Genomic DNA, 23913 nt, shown 5'->3' with positions numbered 1-23913 from the left:
TTCTACACTTATTGTAACTTGAATCTTAGTAATCTTTTAGCCCAGGTTATTGCTTAGTTTTCAATTCTACATACTCGTACATGACTTTGGCTGCAGATCTTAATGACTAGTAAAGGAAAGCAATGTTGTGATGCAAGTCTAATGAACTTTTTTGTAAGGCTCATGCCTACTGTGTAATTCTCTTGAAATTAACTGGTATGTCACATACATATCTGTGTGGTTACCTGGTAATATACTGTCATCAGGTAAGAACTACGAAGAATATCAAATTAGCACTGTTGAAATGAAATAGAATGTTAACTTTACTTTGCATGGCATATTAACCCTTTAAGGCACAGTGGTTATTATGTACACCAACTGCTTCAGCACTGAGGATCTCTTCATTTTGTCCATAGACAGTGTGTATCAGGATGAACAGAGATTATTTCCTTAAAGAACATTAACCAATTGGTCTTAGTAACGGAGATGCAGTGTGATTCCTGGGAGGTTGGAACTGAATTTTTATTTATTTATTAGATGAGGTTCATGCTTCAGGCGTTAATTCACTGAATAATTAAGCAAAACATAAATATACTTCTCCATTTTCTGTGGAACTGTTAAGCACACTTTAGTTTATACGATTATTTATAAATGTGTAAAAAGTTATTTCAAATTTGTACATAAACTCAACATGCAGCCATCACCTATCATCTGTTAGAACGTTTGTTCATGATGTGACAAATCTGTATTTATCCCCTGATCTGGTAGTTCACTCTTTCTTATCGGCATCATTTAGGAAGCTGGTACCTTCGACAAGTATGATATGCAGGTACAGCAGATATAGTGAAGTAAATATGTGCTGTAATCACGGTATTGTTGGTGTTTCCCCTTTGAGGTCTCGGTAGTAGCTATACACAACCAGGAGAGAGTATACTTGTAAACCTGTGAACACAAACATGGTACAGACTGAATCTCTTCTCTTGTCTCGGACAGTTAACATTCTGATGCATACAAAATCTTGAAAACCCGGAATGGAAGAGACCTCTTGAAAGACGTAAGCATAGATGAGAGAATAATACTGTAGTGGATGTTAAGGAAATGGATTGTAAGAATTTACTTTCTTGTAACAGGTATAAATGATGTGTTCCTAACAGTATTGAATCTATGAGTTCCATAAAGAGTACTTCCTTGGTAAGCTTGAGAACTATTAGCGTCTCAAGAAAGTTTCTGCCCTGTGAAGTATTACATTCTGCTGTTCAGTGTTCCGTATGTGTGTAGTGTGACAGCATGGCACTAGAAGGGAGCAAGTACTCTTCTAATTGTATGATACCAAAAATTTACATTTTTCCTTGGAGTTCATATTGAAGATGATCAAAATCCTATGACTGCTTAATATCAAGATAAGGAAATAATTATGACTGAAGCATGTAAATATTTCCATAAAAGATGCCCACAGATTTGTTGCATTAGGTTCAGTACTAAGAAATCTTTTTCAAATTTCAGAACTTCAATAATGATCATACAATTTTGATTAATGCTTCCTTATACTTTATTTTAATTAAATTTTATTTTCCTATGAACTATTAAATTCAGACGCAAATATATCAGTGACAATGTATGGAACTGAAAGAAGCATTTTGTATAAATTAGATTTTTTGAGTTTTCAGTTTTTGAGGAAGTTCCAAAAGTCATTTTAAAGTGCTAGAAGATTATGCGTCCGTGTGTGCTGTTGCCAGAAAGCAAACCAACTGGCCGACCGACTGACTGACTGACGAACAAACAAATAAACAAAGAAACAAACAAACTGAAGAAGAATCTGCCTTGAGAAGCTAATAGTCTCTCAGTTATTCAGGAAGTTCTTGACCTTTTATGGAACCTGAAGGTTCATTACCCTTTTCACAAGATCGGGCCACTGGTCCCTAATCCAAGCCAGACAAACCAAATTTACATTCTCCCATCTATACATAGGTATTCCAAGAGGTTTGAGTCCCTGTTTAGGAAACATATTTAATTCCTTCCATCTTCATTACCGATATGGAATATATTTCAAACCCTTCATTACTCAGAACAGAAAATGATCAATGTAAAAGAAATTTTATATCTCATGAACCGAATAAATATATTTTCCTGCATTCTTCTGGTTCAGAGTTTTGCTTCTGTTCATGAAATGTACCTCTGTTTACAACCAGTTGGTCATCAACATCACAGAAATGTGCAAGCTTATAATCTGTCAAGTGTCTGGCCCATATTTTGAGGGGCATTACAAGTAAGACGTGACTTATTGTTACATTCATATGACTTGTTTGTTATTTGAAAAATGTTGGTACAAAATGCTTAATAAACTATGCCAACTATTCTGTCAGTGATATTTTCTTACATTCATGGATCAATAGAACCACAACAAATCCAACTCCAACTTCAAACTGACCATGGCTGAAATTTGTCACGGCAAATACCAAGTGCTGGATGAATGACAGGACGATGTACAGACAGCCATACAGCAGCCAGGGAAGGAGGTAACGTAGATGTCCCTGTGAACATAATCAGGACTTAACGATAATTGGCAGTGGCGTATCCTTGTGTTATAGGGAAGCGCAAGTGGTGGCAGCACTAAGAAATATTCTGTCCCTTTCTCACACCCAACGGAAATGCAAGAGCAAAAGCACAGTTTTGGATATACAGCGAAGTGGCGAGTCCATTCCAAGCATAATATCAGCGTTCTTATTGGACGAAGGAGATGAAACGTGTTTAAGCGTTCCTGTTTCGATCTGGAGCAGTACTGCTAGTCACCCAGTAGCATTCACAACTGACTATTATTGCTTTTAGAGACATAAACACCACGAGATCCTTAGAGTTGCCAGGGGTATATCTTTCTTTAGTTCTTATTCAGAATCTGCATAATGTTCGCTTTTCCTATAATACTGTCATGTGTTTCAGTAAGTATAGACCCGTTTTAGTTTGATAACTGGATTTATTGGACTCTTATGCAGCTCGTGACTACATTTCACAGATCACTGTCACATACAGATCCTCAGTGATGTTGCCTGGTAACGGATACCAACGGCGGACATTCCTCTGCGCCCGGGCTCATTAGGCTATGACCCCTTATGTAGCCTCGGCGCGGATAGCATAGAAACACCGCCACCAACAGTTCCTCCACTGTTGCGTGCTTAAGTTGCTTAGCGATGGCTCCGGTATTGTTGCATGTTTACATAGCCGTTTCCTAGCAATGTCTGTTTCTCTTGCTCCCTTATTCTAGCTGTCACGCTTCATATCACAATACTTAGCAAAATTGAGAATTACAAAAGGTGAAAAGGGCAAGGTTGTCCCTGTGTTTCATTTATTAAGCACCACGCCATGATGTATGGGGAAGTGGATGTATAGTTCCACCCTTATTGACCTCCGAACGCTGTCGATATCTCGGACTATATAAACGTCGAAGGTTATGATTATTGATGAATCGTAAAGGATTTTATAATGTAGCGGTCCTGGTCTGATCGAGGTATTATTACCGGATATGGCCTGGAGCTACAGAGGACGAACACGAAAACGTGATAGCCGGCCATCGTGCCAAGATTTGAATCCCTCACGTCCCGAATGCGAACCATGATTGCTACGTATTCTGCTGCGACGTTAGGTTCACTCAACGAAGCTAGACTGCATAGCGTCGATAATAGGATTTTTGGTTAACACTGTACTGGAAAGGATGTTCTCGAAAGCGGTCTTGCATTCGAACCGAGTACCGAGTGTTACCGATACACCATCCTACCCATCCGGTAACTTTCCTTCGTGCATCCGCTTCGTATCAATGAAGGCAATAGAATCGGGGAGGTAACGCGAAAGATTTGCAAGTGCGTAAGCATTAACCTATTTAAAATGCGAGTTTTTGGCTTATATTTGGCCTTTAATAGAGAATTGACTTTCTGGCCGCGGAAGTGACTAACAAATCCATCCAGTGTTTACTTACACTTCGAGCTCCGAAGAACATAAGGATGCTGACAGTGAGCAGTATGGCTCCCGTGACCCCACTCGCAATCACAACTGTTGGCATAAATAGTACCTGATCACATGTAATGTCCCTCGGGGCAAGTTACTGTTGTCATGGCCTGTAGTAATGCTTATTGGTAGATGTAATTGTTTGGTAATATCTTGAATATGAGCGCAGGAATGAAGTAGCATTGGAAAGTGCATTATAGCGGGCTTGAGATATTGTCTTCATCACAGATTGTCATCTTAGACAGGCTTCACATTGTTCGGCTATTATTGTAAAGGTTTTCAAGTTAATGTAATCAACATTGGACGGGACCTGCATCACGGATAGCAAGGACAACATAGTTGCTTGGAAGCCATGAAGTTGTGAGTTATGATTCAAGTAGGAAATAGAACCAATGTTTGAAAACCAAAAATTAATGTATTAGCAATCATGAGTTACAGCAGCATTATGAATAAACAAACCTCCATTGTGTATCAGTTTATGTGTTTACTCGAACTGTATTTTACCTTCAAACATTCCATGGAAATCTTTCGCAAATTCTGGCCCTGCAATTGCTAACACCAGGCTCAGTAGACCAATTGTCTGAAAATTAAACATAATGCAAATATTAAAACTAATGTTGGAAGTTATACAAAATCCGTAAATTGCGAACAGTGTCGCAGTTTATTTTCGATACAGTAGACATTTCCTATCAGGACATTTCAAGTCTGAAGTTTAGCATTTAAATGAGTTTTACGATGAATAAACTTTCAGTTGATTCAATAATACACGTATTTGTTTTTTATATATAATTTTACAGAACATACACAAAGTGATAATTTCAAAACAAACATAGATCTAATTATATTTTCTTAAGTAATATGTTATATGTGAGGTTTTATTTCTTATTTCTTATTATTGAATAATAAGTAATTCGTAAGCCTGGAACTTCATATTGGCCCTCTGTAAAACGAGTAATCGTCATCAGCATTATAGGTAAAACAGTTTTTTTAGCCATAGCGTTCTTTAAAAGATTCTGCCAGATTTATCTGTTTCCGGCTACATGTCATGAATCAGACAATCCGGTTTTCAGATCTTTGGATTTGGCAGCAGTATTTTTTTAGAGAGCAAGATCCCAAGCATAACGTTCAACTCCCAACCTGAGGGACCTCTGTAAAACAAACGTCAACCCCAAAAAATATGTCGCGCATTGCAAGAAGCAGAAGTTGCACAAATTACAATCGCTTTGCTTATAAACTGGCATATGTTATTGAAGATCCCGTATGGAAGTACATAATTTATATCTTCAGAAAAATTAATTTAACAGGACAAGTCCATGGTTCGGAATTCTGGAACTCTGTTTCTAGTGATAATAAAAGAGAAAGCTGACCCTGGATACCGTTGGGTGGAAGTTTCACAATGTTCAAGGTTTCTGATTCTGGGGTTCATATATTGGGGGCTACTGGGTTTCACCTACCTGCTGTTGTATTCCACTTCAACTTGAGGCACTAAACTACATGTCGGAATGTCGCGAGTTCGATTCCCAATGAGATCACTGGATTTTTCAATTGACCTAATCCTTCCAGCTGCAAGATGATCCTGGGGTGGACTCAGCCTCTAACAGAAATGAATATCAGGAATCTTCCTGTGTGTAAAGGGCGGTCGTAAGCCTGACAACCTCACCGCAAACTGTAAGCCAGTTGTCTATAACAATGTGGGAGGCTCGACGTCTCAAAATCCTATGGTCCTCAACGGCCTGTTTCAGGGATACCTTTGCCTTAATTTTTACCCCCCCCCCTTCTTCGTGTGTCTGCAAGCCCAGAGCGTATGTTCTTCAGAGAAATTATCCTCACGAAAATTTCGTATGAACATACTGACTAGACTTGGAAGAGAATACAGGGGAGCACACTGGAGAGGAAGCATAACAGCTCGAGGGAGATGTCGGTCCATGGAACTTTTTTCGCGGCCTAGCCTATGTGAACTCTTTTATTTGTAGAAAACTTTACAATAATGGATTTAGGCCTATAAAGTTTTTTGGCGATCACTGGAAAATGAATGTAATTTCTTTATCATTTATCCAAACAAATCATATCCGTTATTAAAACACTGGTATATTATAATAATGTATATAATGTAATATAGTAATATATCTACAAATTCCGATCCTGAATAACAGCGAACACACTGCTTCTCCATTAGACCAAACAGTTTAGAGAAATAATCAGTTTTCTTTTGTGAGAATCATGCAGAACACATCAATTGACTGAATGGGAAAATTATATTTTGGTTGTGCTTCTCTTATTTTGAACACAAAAAATGAAAGAAGGTTTATGAGATCACCTTGTTGTCTCTGGCTGCCCCCCCTAATTTTTTAATTTTCAATGCTGTCCTTGTCCTATCATAGGAAAGTAGACTGTTCTTTCTTCCAAGAACTTCTTGTTTTTGTACATCATTAACCGCTGTTCTTTAAAGGGTTAACCTGAGAATCAGCCCTATTCAAATTAACTTTATTATCCTCACCGCTCACTTTTTTCGTTGCTGTATCCTGGGATTATTCAATGGCTGCAACTGTAAGTTCTTGAGTCGTTTAAATGCTCACCGCATCAGTGACGCTGATGATGCTGCTCCCGGTCTTGAGCGAGCACCCACAACAGCACTGCCTTAGCATCACTACCATCTTGACTCTGCGATGTTGATCTTGCCCTTGGTAGCTGCAACATATACAATTCCTCCCATAAACCGAGCTCAGACGATCCGTGTTCAACATTCTGAAGTTCCATCGGTATACAAGTGGTGCAACACATACATGATCTTAGCAATGTAAACCGGGCTAGCTTAGGAACTTATGGTGCCTCTGATGATGAGTCTTTATATGCGAAACATGTTGGATTTCCTATAATATTTTGGATATTTTGTATAAGAAGGTTATTGAATTAAACAGTTGTTAAAAACAATGATATGACTTCGAACATGAACACAATGCTTGGAGATTACGGGGCTGTTCTTATTATAAAGCACATGATTTTAAAACACAGATTCATTCCATATTTAATGAGTGATATCCTGTGTACATTTGTGTACCCAGAGTTTGAAACAGTAAATTAGAACTAATTTTAAATGGTGGTTTTCTTTTATGTTACCAAAACCTTGTTGAATAATTCAATTAACTAAATATCTGATTCTGTCGTGGTAAATTTCGCATCCAAAGATGTCACTGCATGAGGAATAGTCTCTTTCATGCTGTTGCTGCAATCCCACAGATTACCATGCGTCACTGTTACACAGAACGAAAAAAGATGACAATAGTTTCATTCTTCGAGCTCGTTCGAATAATAGAGCAAAGGATTTGAAGTTCCCGCCCATAATTATAACACTTGTTGCATCAGAAGCCACTCATCAACGCCTGCCAGTAGATGAAGTCCACAGCACAAACACCAGACACTAAGGGTTGATGGATAATGCATATAAGTGGACACCTCGAGAACTTACCTGGAAGCAACGTTAGAATGATGTGAGGATTAGAAAAGCAAGAACTGTGCTATTTATAACACTGCGAGGGTGGACTTCCAGATCTGGTCCAATTCCTACCTAATTTTATCTGCCGAATTCTCCCCTCTCAGCGTCCTAATTTTAAATGTATGTGAAATTTCAGGGCTTCCTTCAGACTTCCTGCCACATACGTCAGCAAATGACAACTGTCCATTTCGATCAACCGAACAGTTGGTTCGCCTGTTAAATTTGAATTTCTGAAATAAACTTCTTTCTGTGCCCAGAAATCGGCTATCCTTACAGGGATTTCGCTGTTCAATTTCCTCCAGGAAAATTTCTGGTTTCTATCTAAAATTTTATCACGAATGTATCAATCAGTGTCGACTTCAATTAATTGTTAATTAATTGTGAACTCTGTATTTCAGCATCCCGTTGCAATTGTTCAACTTAACGTCCAGTATTTATCGTCCGTCAATATTGCAACGCTCTTCCATTCACCACTCAGTTTTTAGTTTCACATTATACACCTTGACACTACATGTTTCGGCCCCAAATGGCCTTCTTCAGGTGCCTTGATATGTTACAATCTTTTCATTCTATTTTATTAAATTGTGTTAAAACTGCTACAATGTCTTAGTTCGTGTTAAAATAGCACGCTGTAGTCCTCTTTTTAAGGTAAAACCATATAAAATCCTTTAAAGTTTCTATTATACCCACGTTATTTTGGTGCATTTTATTTCACCTCACACAGGGTGTCGTCCATTTTCATAAATGTATGTCCAGGATGTTTTGTCTCGGCAGCTTGCCTCAACTTCGGCAAGCAATTGTTCGGCAATTGTAACATATCAAGACACCTGAAGATGGCCGTTTGGGGCCGAAACATGTAGTGTCAAGGTGTATAATATCAAACTAAAAATTGAGTGGTGAATGGAAGAGTGTTGCAGTATTGACGGACGATAAATAATAGACGTTAAGTTAATTGTGAACATTGAACGCTGAGTAGTCGGGCTTTCTGACAAGGGCATCGGATAAACCACACTTGTATGAATATGAACCATTTTCTTATCAGATGTATTCTGATCTGTGGTAGCTCTCAGTGCTTTTACACCTGAGAACGTCCTGAAACAGTCTGATGGGCAGGAAATGAATGCTATTATTGTAATGTACACCACAAAATGGGCTTAGGAAAAGAATTTAACTCAGTATTTACGTCTCTTACGTTTCCAGATAAGTAAACTGGCTCAGGATATGATCAAGTGGCTGGATTTTGTGAATGTTGTAATGAACGCTGGGGCTCCACTTACAGACGAGAAAATTCTTTACTAACTGGAATGAATATCACTTCACACAGAGGGATCTGATCGCTGTTGTTAAGTTTTATGTGCTCTTACAATGCACTGAATGTTCGTCTTTCCTCAATATGGCGCCTGCTGGTTCCACCGAAGCGTTCCTATCTATCTACAAAATCACACGGCATCTCATCTCAGAAAACTGTAATCTCGTTACATCTAATTAAATGCAGAAGTTTAATATTTTGATATTTGAAAGTTACGCTGTGGTCTATAAGATTAGCGGGTAAGCCTGAAGGCAAACGGGGGAGGGACATGACCCCTTCTAAAATACTAGATACACACACCCCTACTAGAAACGCAGGTAACTATACACGGAAGTAGCTTAAATGGGAAGCGTGGTTTTTTAACATAGAGACTTCGTCAAAAGATACTATTTTCCTCAGTTTCTCAGTCTCATTTTTTTTCCCTTGGCACTACAGCCCCAGTGGACCTAGGCCTACCTCCATGAACTTCACTTCGGTTTTTCTAGATCTTACACATTCGGTAGGACTCTTTGGGCGGGTGATCATCTCGTCGCAAGGCCTCTACCTGTACACAAACACAGAAAAACGCACACACACACAAACTAAACATCCATGCCCTGAGTGGGATTCGAACCCACGATCCCGGTTTCCAAGCGAGCGAAGACAATACATGCCTTAGACCGCTCGGCTACCGTGACCGGCTTCTCAGTCTCATTAGCGTTATGAAATTCATTGATCAGTGGCTCTACAGCCAATTTTGGGCCCTGGCCGTTTGTTCAGTGTCTTAATCTTTTACACGGTCGGTAGGACTCCTTGCGCGGGGGAACAGCCCGTTGCAAGGCCGCTACCTTACACAGGACAACACAAACACAGAATAAATGCACACAGACATCCATGCCTTGAGTGGGATCCGAACCCACGATCCCAGCGTTCGAGAGGACTAAGACAGTTCATGCTTTAGACCTCGCGGCCACTGTGATCCGCGTTCTGTGAAATTAGTATGTATAATTTGTAGTTAACTGTGTAATGGACATGTATTCCACTTAACGTTGTCAGTATTTCTTTTAAAGGGAAGTGCAATATCACTTTGAAAGGCAGAGTTATAAATTTTAATGACATAATCTTATTGTCTCCTCCCGCGACACAGCAGGCAGTTGGGCCACCTGGTCTGCCGGATGTACGTATGCATCCCCAACAGTGAAGGTCCTGTTGAAACGAAAGGCGATGTTACAAGTGCGACAAGGAGGGCACAAGCTTGTCTCGTTCCGTACGTAACCCTTCACATGTATTCTGAAACACATGAAGACTGCCGCATAGAATACACATTAAAGTTATTATTAATTCACTGTACTGAACACGATTATGCAATCCCCATTCCACCAAAAAAGGCCGTACGTGAATTGCATGTGATTTTATCGCAGCTAGGGTCCGAGATCCTACCCGGGAAGTGATGTTATTAGCAGTGATATAATATGTGGGATTGATTATAAAATAAGGAAATTAAGTTAAAAATTGTTGAAGTAAAAGTTGTAAATCTTAATGAGTTATGTATTTTGTGTTGCACGTTTGATTGTTCTGATCGCAATAAACATAACTGTCCATACAGGAGTTAAAACTTATAGTTTTTTGTGTTGCGTTTTGACAAGTTGAAAGTCGGGCCTGATCATACGGTAACAAGGTGTTTTTTAAGCAATTTTAATGATTGATATCGTAATAATGAGGACTGTAGACCTACTTGTCGTGACAGCTTCCTGTAACAATTGATTATCGTAATGAACGAACGAGAAAATATAGCAATGGTTGTGATTGGAATTTTATAAAAAAAATTAATAAATTATGTTTTAAAAATTGATCGAAATGAACATATCTGTGGATTGAATGGAACTCGTGTGTTATGTACTGAAATATTTATTAATTAATGCTTATTTGTTAAGCTGGAATATATTCTCCATTTTTAATGTTAAAAGTAAGCATATTATTTATAATGCAATCACCTTCTTGATTGGGTTCTGTATTAAATAGGACTCCTCCCCCTTTTGAATACGGTTTGCGTCTGTCGTTTCCATTAGCTGATATCTGGTCGGATGTGACACTAGAGGTCATGTCCCTTCTGTTTTTGTTGCAGTAAATCAAGGGACTGAAACAATTATCTCTAGTTTATGTATACTAACTGCCCAAGTTTCTTCTAAGTGTAGTAATAAACCGGATTTGATTCAGAAAATTTGGTGGCTATTTTGTGGAGTTGATAAATTCAACCGTGGCTTCATCCATGCTTAAAAATGCCGGTTAATATAAAAATGTCAATTTTCTAATATTAAAAAAAAATTATCGTTATATCGGATAAACTGAACCGAATTTTTGCATGCACGTACTTGTGTGTGTGTGTGTGTTTGTGTGTTGGATTTGAGGTTATGAGAGCCATGACTATGAGCGGTAACGTCTTGAACACAGTACAACCCATTCATTTCTAACATGCTCTACAAAACTTAAGTGTGTGTGTGTGTGTCTTTAAGATTCGTTTCACCTTTTAAGTCTTATCATGTTTTCAAGAACGTCTATTTTTTGTCTGCTGGCACATTCTTACGTGGATTTGGACGGTTCATTTACGACAGTGGTCCTAGAACCGGTTTCAAATATAATGTTGCAAGTCCATAGCGGAAACCCAAAAGACTCCTGCTTCTTGCCGACGGTTACATATAAAGCTCATTATTCTTTGAACTTCCGGTCTTTTGATTGACACACTTTAGTTTGCCGACGTTTCAGAGATTTGTACCGCGTTTTCAGGATGGACGAGTAATGTAGGGCAAGAGCGGAAAGAGAGGTACGAATGCAGGGAGAGGGATATCCGGAGCCCTAAGCGAACAAATAGGAGTTAGGAGATCAGTGGACGATTCTGAGGCCTTTAGAAAGGGCCATATTTGTTTCGAAGGGCTGAGGAAACTCTCATAAGACGTGAGGAGGGTGACATTCCCGAATTAACTTCCCACTCTGCTTTCATTTAAAGCATTTTGTGTAAATTCAACATGGAGTTCTTCAGAAACGTTACTAAACGTCTACTGGATTACATATTGTCAAGACGAGGAAGACCTCAATATGAGTTCTCTGCTACGTATATCTGCTTCAAATGCTTGTTGTTACATTACGCTGAGTGCAGAATGAACTTGTTACAGCCACAGTCTTGAGTCCTGTAGAAACGCGAAGACAGTTTCCTTTAATGACTGCAGATCAGGCTTGTCAGGGAAAATTCGTAATTGGTGTTGGATTTGAGGTTCTTACAGCAGTGGCCATGCTTGCTTCTTACTGTAGCTTGACTTGCTTACTCTTTATTCCTGAAAGTGGAGGCAGTACGTTCATTTGAAACGTCGGTGTACTTTTACCGGAGTACACGGCATCATATCCCAGAGGATACTAGTCTTCATAATAACTGTAGTTTATCAGCGTGTAATAAACAGAACATGAGCAGCGATAGCGCAGTCGGTATGGCGATTCGCTACGGGCTGGACGACCGAGGGGTCGAATTCGAATCCCGGTACGGTCAAAAAATTTCTCTTCTCCACGTCGTCCAGACCGGCTCTGGGGTCCAACCAACCTCCTATCCAACGAGTACCGGGGGATCTTCCCACGGGGATAAAGCGGCCGGGGCCTAAAGCTGACCACTCACCTCCAACAAGTGAAGTCAAGAAAGTGTGGATCTAGACATCCACTCCACCATACGCCTTCATGGCGTAGTGCTAAATTGTTAAGCATAGGGACAACTTTATTTTTACCTCAATGTATGCTCTACTGAGAAGAAATGCCGATGCTATATAGTCTAGATGAAATAACTCACAGTGTACAACATAACATGATGTAGCATATTAACTACTCGTATTAGCTATGGTGGTTATACCGTCACTGCTATTGTCGATGGTCGTTAAAAAGTAAATGTGAAGTCCCGGTTCTTAATTAATTAACACGTCAAGAGGAATGGAGATATGGCTCCACGCATTCTTACATTGGAGAAGAGTAGTTAGACTCGCGGCCCGGCCGCTTCACTCCCAGTACATATTGAACAGACCACAGAATCCGTCTGGGCGCTGTCGACAGAAGAAATATCCGTAGACCATGAGACCCTACACCTCCGCAGTCCAGCCGGTATCCTGGTCGCTATGCTGACTCAGCTATTCCGACTCTGTTGTAGATAAATAAGACTGGTTGCTCGTGTAGAGCCACTCTATCGTCAACTGCGGAATTAGTTTCCTTGAAAGCTTCGCGATTTAAAAAAACATATCCTAAGGAAATGGGGGTTAAGGAGAACAGCGGTGGCTGTTCAGCATCAATTGAAGCCATGTTTATACATAACTTCACTAAACACATGAGTATGCAGTGACAAGACACATCGGAGTGGTAATCCAGAAGGTGGAGAACTGGTTACAGACGTCGTTACAGCCCTGCTCCCAGGAAATGTGAAGCCATCGGTCCTTTTCGTGTGTAGACCCGACAGAAATTCAGAGTTTCGGATGCACATTATCTAAAGAGCGGCTGACAAAATCGTGGCTTTCAAGCAATTGTATAAAAATGCATAGCTGAATTCCAGAGGATTGGCATGTGCAAACTGCTGATATTCGTTCAGGCTAGGTCTGTGTATCCCCCTATTAACGTTTGAATATATGAACCAAACTTCATGATACTTGGTATGTATATCATGACACTTGAGCCCATCTCAACGGCGTACTTCATAAATCCCTCCCATCAGCCTTTGTATCTATGTATCCCCTACCGTTGCTACGCAGCACCTCAGTAAACATTTTACCGCGGCAACGAATGCACACGCTGCAGTAGAAGAATTGTTGGACGCGTCGTTTTCTATGCGGTCCATGTCGTATCAAAATAAAGTAGGCGATTAGTTCTTCGTAGGACTTCTTGTTCAAAAACACCTTCGAACACCTCCACCGTAGCCCTGCGAGTTATAAGAGGCGACGAAAAGAGAACCCAGTGCCTGGGGGTATACCTGGGCCACTCTGTTCTAGGAGATATAAATACGAGGACCTGGCCCTCCAGGTTGGAGGAGTCTCGAGTCTGAGACAGTAAAATGTCATGAGTCCCGCGGTACCCGGACCTGAGAATGACTGCGCTGGCGAGGGCCAGCTCTCTTGTTCAAATCCTGGCATTCTGTCACAGTCACTGTATGGAATTAGATACGATATATGTATTACAACATTTTCTGTTCCAAATCCGTTTGTAATATCAACACATTTAAGAGAAGGTTGCTATTTCGGTAGGTAGCAACCAGCGTTTTAGAGGGACCGTTGCCCCATCTTCAGGGTATTTAAATTCTGAATGTGTTGTTTGAACGGCAATAACCATGGAACGTTGCTTTGGTCTCTGTACCTCAGTAAGAACAACAGGAAACACAGCAACGTGACATTTTTAATTCCGAGGGATTGCAACCTGTGGATGTCACAAAGAATAAACTCGCCTGAGGGAATCGGTATATGAAATTTGTTGTTCACGTGGCACTAAGTTAAAATGCGCCAAGTATTTTTGTAGATCCGCACTAATAATTCGGAGCTCCATGTTTCCTTCATTTTCCGACCCGCCGCAATATGTGTATTTAAATGCAAAACTGCACGGCGTCACATTGTAGAAGATACTAACTTTTATATTCACCTTCATGGGAATCTCAGATTTCATCAACATATTTCTTCATCTCGTTTCTCTCAGCGTGTATCAACGAAAGGTTTCTTTCAGTGGAACACAGCGACTGCTGTAGAAAATGCTTGAAGTGGCGGAGGCGCACAGTCAACTGACAGGCGAACTGGTCTTAAAAGTAGTCCACTTTGATCCCTGAAGGCATTTCTAAAACATGACGCATTGTGTGCGTATCTTAATGTATGCAAGAACTACGCAAGTTTCACTGGAGAACAAATGCGAGGCTCTTATCAGTCAAAGCTTTATATGTCCTGCTCTCTATAGATGTCAATTTATATTATCAGGACAATTAAGGATTTACATCTCCTCCTGTTGTCACTTCATAATAACCTGCCTCTTATAAGTTCTTTATTATATCAGTTGTATCTGCAACTGATATACAGGTTGATTCTAAATTATCGGGGTTTCGTGGCTTCTGATTTTTAAATTGGAAGCAATAAAATAAAGCTGCTTATGGAATATGACAATGTAATTTAAAAAGTGTTATTATCATGTAGAATCAATATTACAAATGCTAAACCACTTCAACATGCGCGCCTTTCGTGGTACGTAAGATGTCCAAGCGGTATTCAATTTCCCTCCAAGCGTGCTCTGTCTACCCGCATCTTTTCGGTGCACAACACCATCAGTCTCTTGAAATTACTTTAACTAATGTCGTATAGCATTATCTGAAGCTGAATCTTTTCTATATTGAGTTCTATGACGACTTTGCCTTTTGATAACGGACTTTGTTTCGAAAAACCACCATATTTCTTTCATTTTTATATTATACTCATATCTAGCCTAGGTCTAAAGCGAGACCTAGAAAATGTGTACCACACAATGACAGTTTGTGCGCCGAAGTAGTTCAGTTAGTAAGATTTTTTTATTGCTAGTGGGGTGGGACTAAGTCCCTTGTACTGCGGCCACATCTGGCCTATTGTACCTCCCCAGATGATAGGTGAGGGTGATTGTGGAGCAATTGGTGGAACGAAGATTGGCAGGGGAAACCGAAGTACTTGGAGAAAACCTGCCCCAGCGCCACTTTGTCCACCACAAATCCCACTTGACCAGACCCGGGATCGAACCCGGGGCCGCCGCGGTGGGAAGCCAGCGACTAACCGCTTGAGCTAGCGGCCTCCGTAGTCTAGAGGTAACGTTCCCACCTTATGACTCGTAGTACGCGGGTTTAAATACCCGGCGGAGGTCGTCGAATTTTTAAGGGCGGAAAAATTCAGGGAACAAGTCCTCCGGGAGGGACTTTAAGCCATGGGTCCCGTGTCGTAGCTTTACGGCACGTAAAAGAACCTCATATCTCCAAAGGAGGGCACTGAGCCAAATTACGGACGTTTCCCGCCCAACAGCAGTCTCTAATACCTCCGGTAGATGGCGAAAGCATTATAGATACCTCTCAGCTAGTAGAGCCGGTCTCGCTGGCTGGGCGGGACTGATGGTAAGCACGAGTACCGGTAGGATATAGAGACTGGTAGAAATCATAGAGGGAAGCACAATGGACGAATACAGGTCTAAGTGCTTGGGGAAACCCACCCTCTCCAATAACTAACTAACTAACCGCTTGAGCCATGGCGCGACCAGTCGGTTAGGTTACTAGGCTACAGAAAAATGAATGTTCGATTTCCGGCAAAGGAAATGGATTTTCTGCTTCTCCATCACGTCCAGACCTGCTCTGGAGCCCACCCGGCTCATTATGTGTTGGGTACCGCGGTCTGATTCCTCTGAGTTTAGAATGCATGGTGCTTAATTAAGTATAGTGACAACTTCACCTTCACAACATTACAGCGGCTGTTTAGTCGGGGGGTCAGCCGCCTCATAAGACATTTTTTATCTAGATCATAAGTACAGTTCTGCCCGGTGGTGAAGGAACACTTTCAACAGGGACAAAGGAAACCGAACATCAGCTGTTCTTAAGTGTTTAACGGCGCTGTTTCAACTGCAGAGATTATGCAGCCTTAAATTATACGGAAATATAATCATTAACGCTGAGAATGTCTGGTCTTGAAAGAAGACGGTGGTGGCCGATTTGAAGGAATTGCTCCCGGAGAGCTGCCATGAGAGTAAAATTACTTTGGTCTATTTGTAATACTCTAAAAATCCACAGCCAAGATCATGGTAAAGATGTGAATTGGTTTTGTATGACGTGCGGGAGAAATCGCGGCCAGGACCCGTGTTGGCGCACCTTCCGCAAGGCGTATCAGCCGGAAGTAAACTTAGTTTCTCATCTGAAAAAAAAAAAAGCACGTGCTCCTTTGGATGGACGCGAAGCTCATAAGCTCTGAACAAGACATGAGGACATACCTGTATTAATTGTAGAGGATGTTGCAGGAAGTTCTCGTGGCCCAGTCTGAGTTGCTATCTCAGCATTTGTCTGGAAGCTCTGAGAAACATCACGAAGAACGTCAGCCAGGGTAGCCGGTCTTCTGGCCAGTATTTAAACATGAGATCCCGAATACGAAGCAGGAGTTTTCCAGCTCCACCACGACTTTCAGTAAAGCTAATAATTATACAATAGCCGGTATGGAGCTTCCACGGACCCACTCTGTAGTCTAGTGGTCAGAGTTCCTCGTTACAGACCCAGAGGTCCCCGGGTTCGATTCCCTGCGCTACCATATTTTCTGAGAAGTAGTGGATCTGGAACGGGGTTCACTCAGCCTCGTGAGGATAACTGAGGAGCTACTTGAAAGGAAAAGTAGCGGCTCCGGTCTAGAAAACCGAAATTAACGGCCGTGGGGATTCGTTGCACTAAAGGTGGCACTAACTTCACCGACAAGCGTCTGTCGCTCGGTCAATATAGTTCGCTTTCGGACTAAAGCCACGGAGTTTATTTAAGGAGCTTCCTTGAATGGCTTACTGACTGCACACAGCAGAGTCTTGTAGAGAAGCTAATGTGGTTCAGATGGCAGCTCTGTGCTCGAAACTGTGCCATCTGACGGAGAAGGGTGTAACTTAATTCACTGTTAACGGATAAAGGAGGGAGCGAGATGAAGATATCAAAGGGATAACAAGAAGGAAGCAAAGGATGGCTGAAGATACGAAATAAAGTACTCCCGTCGATTTTTAACAGGCTTTCCCACTGGTATATTTTATGGCAGGGTAAAATAATATGCGATGACGTTTTTTCCGTCTAGCTGGTGTAACGGTTTCGTTACAGATTTGTATTCTGTAAATGCTCGAGATTCGATGGGTTGTATGACTGAGGCGATTGTATTCAGCCTCGAACTTCAGTAACCTACTGCCAAATATACAATGAAACCTTCCGTGTAAATCTGTAGATATCGTTCATTTTCGATTTTACTTCCATCTGTTCGACCATTGTAATTAAAAATTATGTTATTATACAGTCTCTCCTCCATTAAGCCTGATTCAAACCCTGAACATGTAGCGTCTTTTTAATTTCTGAACAATTTAAAGCACAGAGATTGCTCTATTTACCACATGCTTTAACAATAAGATCTCTGCATTTAGCTGGAAGAGTGTGTGTATGTGTTTCATATGATTCTTGGAATAAACGGCAATTATTGGTGGGCTGCGGGCTGCATGGCCGGGGTTCGATTCACGGTAGAGTTAAGATATTATTTTCTAAATCATCTAGATCGGCTCTGGGACCTACTCAACCTCCTACCTCGGAGGTAAAGCGGTCAGGCCGTGAAGCTGGCCACTCACCTCCATCTAATGCCGAGATCAAGAATGGTGGAGCTGTACATCCACTCTCCAACACATCTTCATGACTTGATCCTTATTCAATTAAGCACAGGGAAAACTTTACTTTTTCCTACTTACAGTGTTTATTGAAGGCGTTTTCTATCGGATTGAATGCTAGGCTAGACGAACTAAAGAACATATTTAGGCCTCTAATTTTGGTGGACCTTGAAGATAATTAAAATTAACGAAATTTGCGTAAGATAAGTCTCAGGCTTAAGCGTGGAATAGTTATAGATATCAATGTTTCAGGGGAACCCGCTGTCTCCATCTTCATGGTATAAGAATGGTGGACAGTTATCAACTTGTACACTTTGAGGGTTTCACGGCGGTGACTATGAAGAAAGCAATGTTCTGGGATGTGGCTTGCGGGTTTTCTTATTTTTCCTTCTACCCTGAAGATGGAGGGGATGTTTTCCTCCAAAACGTCGGTTAACACCACATCTACACGGTGCCACATCGCAGAAGACTGCTTTCTTCAGATATCAACTTTTAGAGAAACCTTTATCTTCAAGGTAGAAAAGTTGGAGAGAGGTACCGTGGTTCTCATAGGAACTTGATGTCTCCATCTTCAGGGCAGAAGAGTGGTAGATAGGCATCAATTTGCAGGAACATACTCTCTCCTTCTTCAGGGTATAAGACCCTGAAGGCAGCACGTTTCTCCTCCTAAAGTACACGTCTTCGTGTATCAGAAGACGAATATCGTCGCGTGCTTTCTGATTACCTTTTGAAACGCCAACTAAATGCAGGACGCCATTGGCCCTCCTGCTAGTTACTTTGCTTCTCATGTATTTCTACGTTAACCTTCACACCGATGCAAAAGGCAAGTGTGGGCTGGTACCGAGCGGAACCTCTGTGTGTGCATATATGGCTCACATATTGAACAGGACGGTTGTTCTGTTCTGAGTTTCTCTTGCCAGTTTGTTCTCCTGCTGGTTTCAGGTACGGTATTCCTGTGGAGTTCATTACTCAAACTACTCTCTATGTATAATACAATTATAATGGTGCTGCATGATCTTAAGAGTGGGCACGCGCTGGTTGAAGGTAAAACTAATGTTAACTGCAGGTGAATCTACAAACAGCAATCTCTTTGATGAGTTTTGCCTTCTGTGATAGACTGCCAAGGGCCAGTGAAAGTGCACCAATGCTGAAAAGGGAATACCACCTCTTCTTCAGTGCCTAAGAGTAAGCAAGAAACCAGCATGAAGCAGGCAACTAACAGAGCAAACCGCGCGAAGGAAAACTTAGGATCGTATAGACTAGAAGCCAACGAGTGCAAAATCCAAAATAATCTTCCTGCCCTCAGTTATTAAATAATTCTTATTTAGAAGAGTTTCATAAACCTGTATTTCATACTGCCACGTGTTGGGTGTGTAACGCGACAAATAACTTCACGCCGTATTTGATATAGCGAATTTTATTTCACATTCGCTCTTACAATCACCCAAATTACAATCTGACAATTACTGCCATCGGCAGTATCACAAATTATGACATCAAATCTTCTAACCACGTGTTAGGGTCTCCTTCCCGCGACTACTGCTGTATTTCAACTGACTTCTTAGTCAAAGTCAAAGTCACATTGCGACTGACGGTCAGTCAGTCTGTCTCTCTTGGTGTCGAGCCCCGACTGGGGCCCATGACCAGATTTTTTTTTCTTTATATGAAAGTTACTGTCCTGTTCATTTGGGGCACCGTCTCTGACGAGAGGTCGGGTCTGTCATTTGTCAGTAATACTCTGTGTTAGTAAGTCCATTGTCAGTATTTATATATATTTACAATTTAATCTTAATTCCTATTTCTATGTACAATATACGAGTATACAAGGCCTCTGTCAGTCCAGGCTCAGTACAGCAGATTTTGCCCTATTTCTAGTAGTATTCGCTACCACAGTAACCTAGTCACTTGAACGGTCGTATGCCTGACCGCCGCCAAGTTTAAGCCTCTTATATTTTCTGCTGACTTCTTAGGCAGTGTAGTTCTCTTATAAACCCTCAGCCAGACAACGGGAAACGCCTCGTTTACTTGTTGCCTAGTCGCCGTGTTTACAAAGGCGTTGTTGGGCAACGCTGCCGAGAGTTGTTTATTGCTGCATAACAGCCACGGCATCCCCCGCTACGTCACCGCGGAGAGGGAGTAAAGTTGACGGACCTGTTACCGTAGTAGCGACAGCGCTCCAATGTTATTACGTCACCGCTGGCGGGGGAGGGGATGTCCTCCATGGCTCAATACGTCACAATATTTTCTCAATATTGGATGTTATGGTAGATCTCCAAATAATTTCCGTATTTCCGTAACTTCATGTTTATAACAGACCGCCGCTGTGGTCTAGAGGGCAGAGTTTCTGGCTGCAGATCCAGAGGTCCCGGATTCGATTCCCGTGCTACCAAATTTTCTGAGAAGTAGTGGGTTTGGAACGGGGTCCACTTAGCCTCGTGAGGATAACTGAGTAGCTATTTCAAGGAAATAGCGTCTCCGGTCTGAAAGACCGAGATTAACGGCCTTGGGGATCCGTTGCGCTGACCACGTGACACCCTTTATCCGCAAAATTTGGCACTGACTTCGCCGACAAGCGGAGGCCGCTCGGTCGGTATAGTTCGCTTGCGGACTACAGGCCACGGATTTTTTTCATGTTTATAATATTCCTACTCTTCTATTCCTGTTGCTCCCACTTGGAGCGTAGGGTATCCGTGGAACGCTTCGTGTCACTTCACTTTCTTAATCTTAGAGAGTCGGTAGGACTCCTCGGACGGGGATCAGCCCATCGCAAGGCCGCTGCCTGCACAAACGCAGAATAAACACAAACACCCATGCTTTGATATGGGATTCGAAACCACGATCCCAGTATTCGAGCGGGAGGAAACATTTCATGCTTTAGACTGCGCGGCTTAGCATTGATAAAGATAAAATTCAGATAAACAAGGGGGCGACTTCATTGAGTGGACTGTCCGGCGTCTGTGTGAAGGTACACTTTCCGGCTGGACTGTACCAGGCAATTATGATGTTTAGAACTCGCTTTCAGTCTTAGAAGGAGAGCGACAAAATGGTTTGGCATTGCAGTGACATAACGAAAGCTGCAATTCTGGTTCTTTCTGAGTTTCAGTCAGGGGTAGGGTCACCTGAGACCATCATCATCAGCTCTTCAGTTACCGGGTCGCGCGAGAGAAAGTGTCACGGGTGCACCATATCTTACGAACTTCCTGTCTTCACACAGCAGAGTTAGTAGTTGCTCAGCTGGTCAGAAATTCCCCGTCTCTTATGGTACTCTATGATCCAGATCACAAGAGCCCGCCAGATTAATCCAATACACATCTTCGTACCATCTTTAATAGCCATTTTAATATTATTCGAAAAATGAAGGAGCTTAAGAAATTAATAAGGAGAAAGTGAATGGAAGGAATAGCGTAGTCAGTATAGCGACTGGCTACTGGCTGGACGGCGGAGGGTTGGAGTTCGAGTCCCGGTGTGGTCAAGAATTTTCTCATGTACATGTCGTCCAGACCATCTCTGTGGTCCGCCCAACCTCCTATCCAATGGTTACTGGGGACATTTTCCCAGGTGGTTAAAGCGGTCAGGTCGTGAAGCTGAACATCTCCAACTAGTGCCGAGGTCAAGAAAGTGTGGATCTATACATCCAATCACCTCCCCATATTCCTTTCTTCATGGTGTAGTGCTTAATTAGTTAAGCACAAGGACAAATGTAGCCTTCACTCTTCGCTGTCTAGTCTAGTACTATATGCAGACTGCCCAGGTTAATCTAACCCACTCATCCCATCCTATTTCTCTGGGATGCATTTTAATATTATCCTCACATACGGCTGTCTCCCTATTGGTCTTTTTCCTTTTGGTTTTCCCACCAAAATCCTGTACGAATTCCTCTTCCTTCCCATTCATGCTACATGCCCTGCACATCTCATCCTCCTTGACCTTATCATTGTAATTATGTTTATCGACGAGTACAAATTATGAAGCTCCTCATTATGCAGTGTACTCCCGTCTCATATTCTTTCATCTTTCTTGAGTCCAAATATTCTCCTCAGCTCCCCTGCTCTCAAAAACTCCTCTATGTTCGAAATGATGCCACCAGAGTCAAAGAGCATGCGTCTGATTTGTGTTCGCTGAAGAAGCAGAGTTTCCCGAGATATACTCAGACACTGGAACCAACTTATGTCGCTGCCGATCAGATGGTCACATTGAATCTCGTTATCGGTAAAACCGCGTTCCGCAAGGGTGGTCGAATTTTGGAGCTACAAAGTGACCCCCATGAGGTCCAGGCCACCAACTTAAATAAACTACAAATCTGATACATGCATACATGATGCATCCACATGCACAAGTTTTTGACCATGGCAATAAACGGCTAAATATTTTAATGTTCTTAATTAGAAAAGACGTGTATAAAACTACGCAGCCTTTCTCAGCTCACGCCGTTACAGTCGAAGTGCTTAGAGACAACCATACTCTTACAATAACGTCATGTGCTTCTAATTGGTACCGTTACAGTGTGTCACGTAAGATTTACACCATTTCGGAGGGACCTTATGAATAGCTCCAGATTACGACCTTTTGGACTGTAACATCTTGTAGTGTCGATGGGTACCAATGTTTTGGAGTATCATACTACTTTCACATTCACCTATACCTTGAAGATTGAAGCAGCACATTCCTCTGTAGCTCTGGTACCCATCTGTCAGGCTACACGATATCATCGCTCAAAAGACCACATTATGAATATTCATCGTCATGGAAACCAGAAATCTATGAAGAGCTTATTGCCGACTCATCACGGTAAGGCAGATGAGGTACTGCTTGTAGTTGAAGTAAAGCAACTATTCGTCACTAGTACACTTGCTTCTCTAAACGGAATCGTTCTACTTAATGAAGGATTAACCTTTTGATGCAGGATACTCATCTAAGTAACATAAATATTCAGTTCGTACCTCACAGGAAACACACTGCGTCTGTGTTACAGAGACCAGCCGGTTAATGCTGTTAGGGACTAAATCTTTATTTATTGTGAGAAACATGCGAAACACATAAATAGACTCTGTTGAAAATTTTAGAGTTTTTTAATATTAACGTATGCAGTGCTTTAATAAGCAATGTACTTTAAAGGGTTAATAGTTTCTCGTTAAGCTAAAAAAGTGAGAATACTCACGGAGTTCTTTGGTTCGTGACCGGAGCGTGTAGCCATCCAGCGTCACCCATAGCTAATCCAGTGTGGTGTCACTTTCCTGTATATATGGCTACAGCTCTTCGCAGTGCTGACAGTAATACTATATTTTCATCACTTCTTAGTGCATGTGCTTAGTGTAAGTGACTATGCCAGCGAAGAGATTTTTGTTTGCCTACACGAAACAGTAGTCTGCCTTACCAGTGCTGAAGTGACTGTTCATTTAGATGAGACGGCGGCCTGTGACCTCGAGGTTAACACAGCGTGTAGAGGGTAATGAAGTAATTACACAGTGAGGAAAGATCCTTAGTTTCGAAGATTCCAGGAGACGAACTGTGAAAGGAAGGAAAGAATTGTGGTAGGAAGAAGGGGCGAAGGAAAGAAAAATTGGAGGAAGAAGGGAAGAAAGAAAGAATAATGGTAGGAAAAGGGAGGAAGGAAAGGAAATTAACAGGAATAAGGGAAGAGGAAAAGAATAGAATGATTAAGAAAAGAATAACAAATAGCGGAAGAAATTATTTGGGAAGAAAAAGAAGGATGGAAGAATTAAGGAAAGAAAGGAAAAAGAAAGTAGTGAAGAAGACGAACAAACTGGAA

At 41.5% G+C, this 23913-nt stretch overlaps 1 protein-coding gene across 1 annotated transcript; it reads right to left on the bottom strand.

Moving 5' to 3' along the window:
- Nucleotides 1-327: 327 nt before the first annotated feature.
- On the bottom strand, nt 328-23605 carry LOC111862041. The gene is made up of 6 exons (XM_023847102.2): nt 23302-23605; nt 6552-6663; nt 4480-4555; nt 3947-4020; nt 2357-2510; nt 328-921 (listed from the first exon to the last, which is right to left on the bottom strand). Exons 1-6 carry the CDS (start codon nt 23349-23351, stop codon nt 845-847), a joined length of 543 nt encoding a protein of 180 aa, XP_023702870.1. The 5' UTR covers nt 23352-23605; the 3' UTR covers nt 328-844.
- Between the last annotated feature and the right edge of the window lie 308 nt (nt 23606-23913).

The sequence above is a fragment of the Cryptotermes secundus genome, unplaced genomic scaffold (genome assembly GCF_002891405.2).
Source record: "Cryptotermes secundus unplaced genomic scaffold, Csec_1.0 scaffold181, whole genome shotgun sequence".
In the NCBI taxonomy this organism is placed as follows: domain Eukaryota; kingdom Metazoa; phylum Arthropoda; class Insecta; order Blattodea; family Kalotermitidae; genus Cryptotermes; species Cryptotermes secundus.
This window is presented reverse-complemented; position numbering and strand designations above follow the sequence as displayed.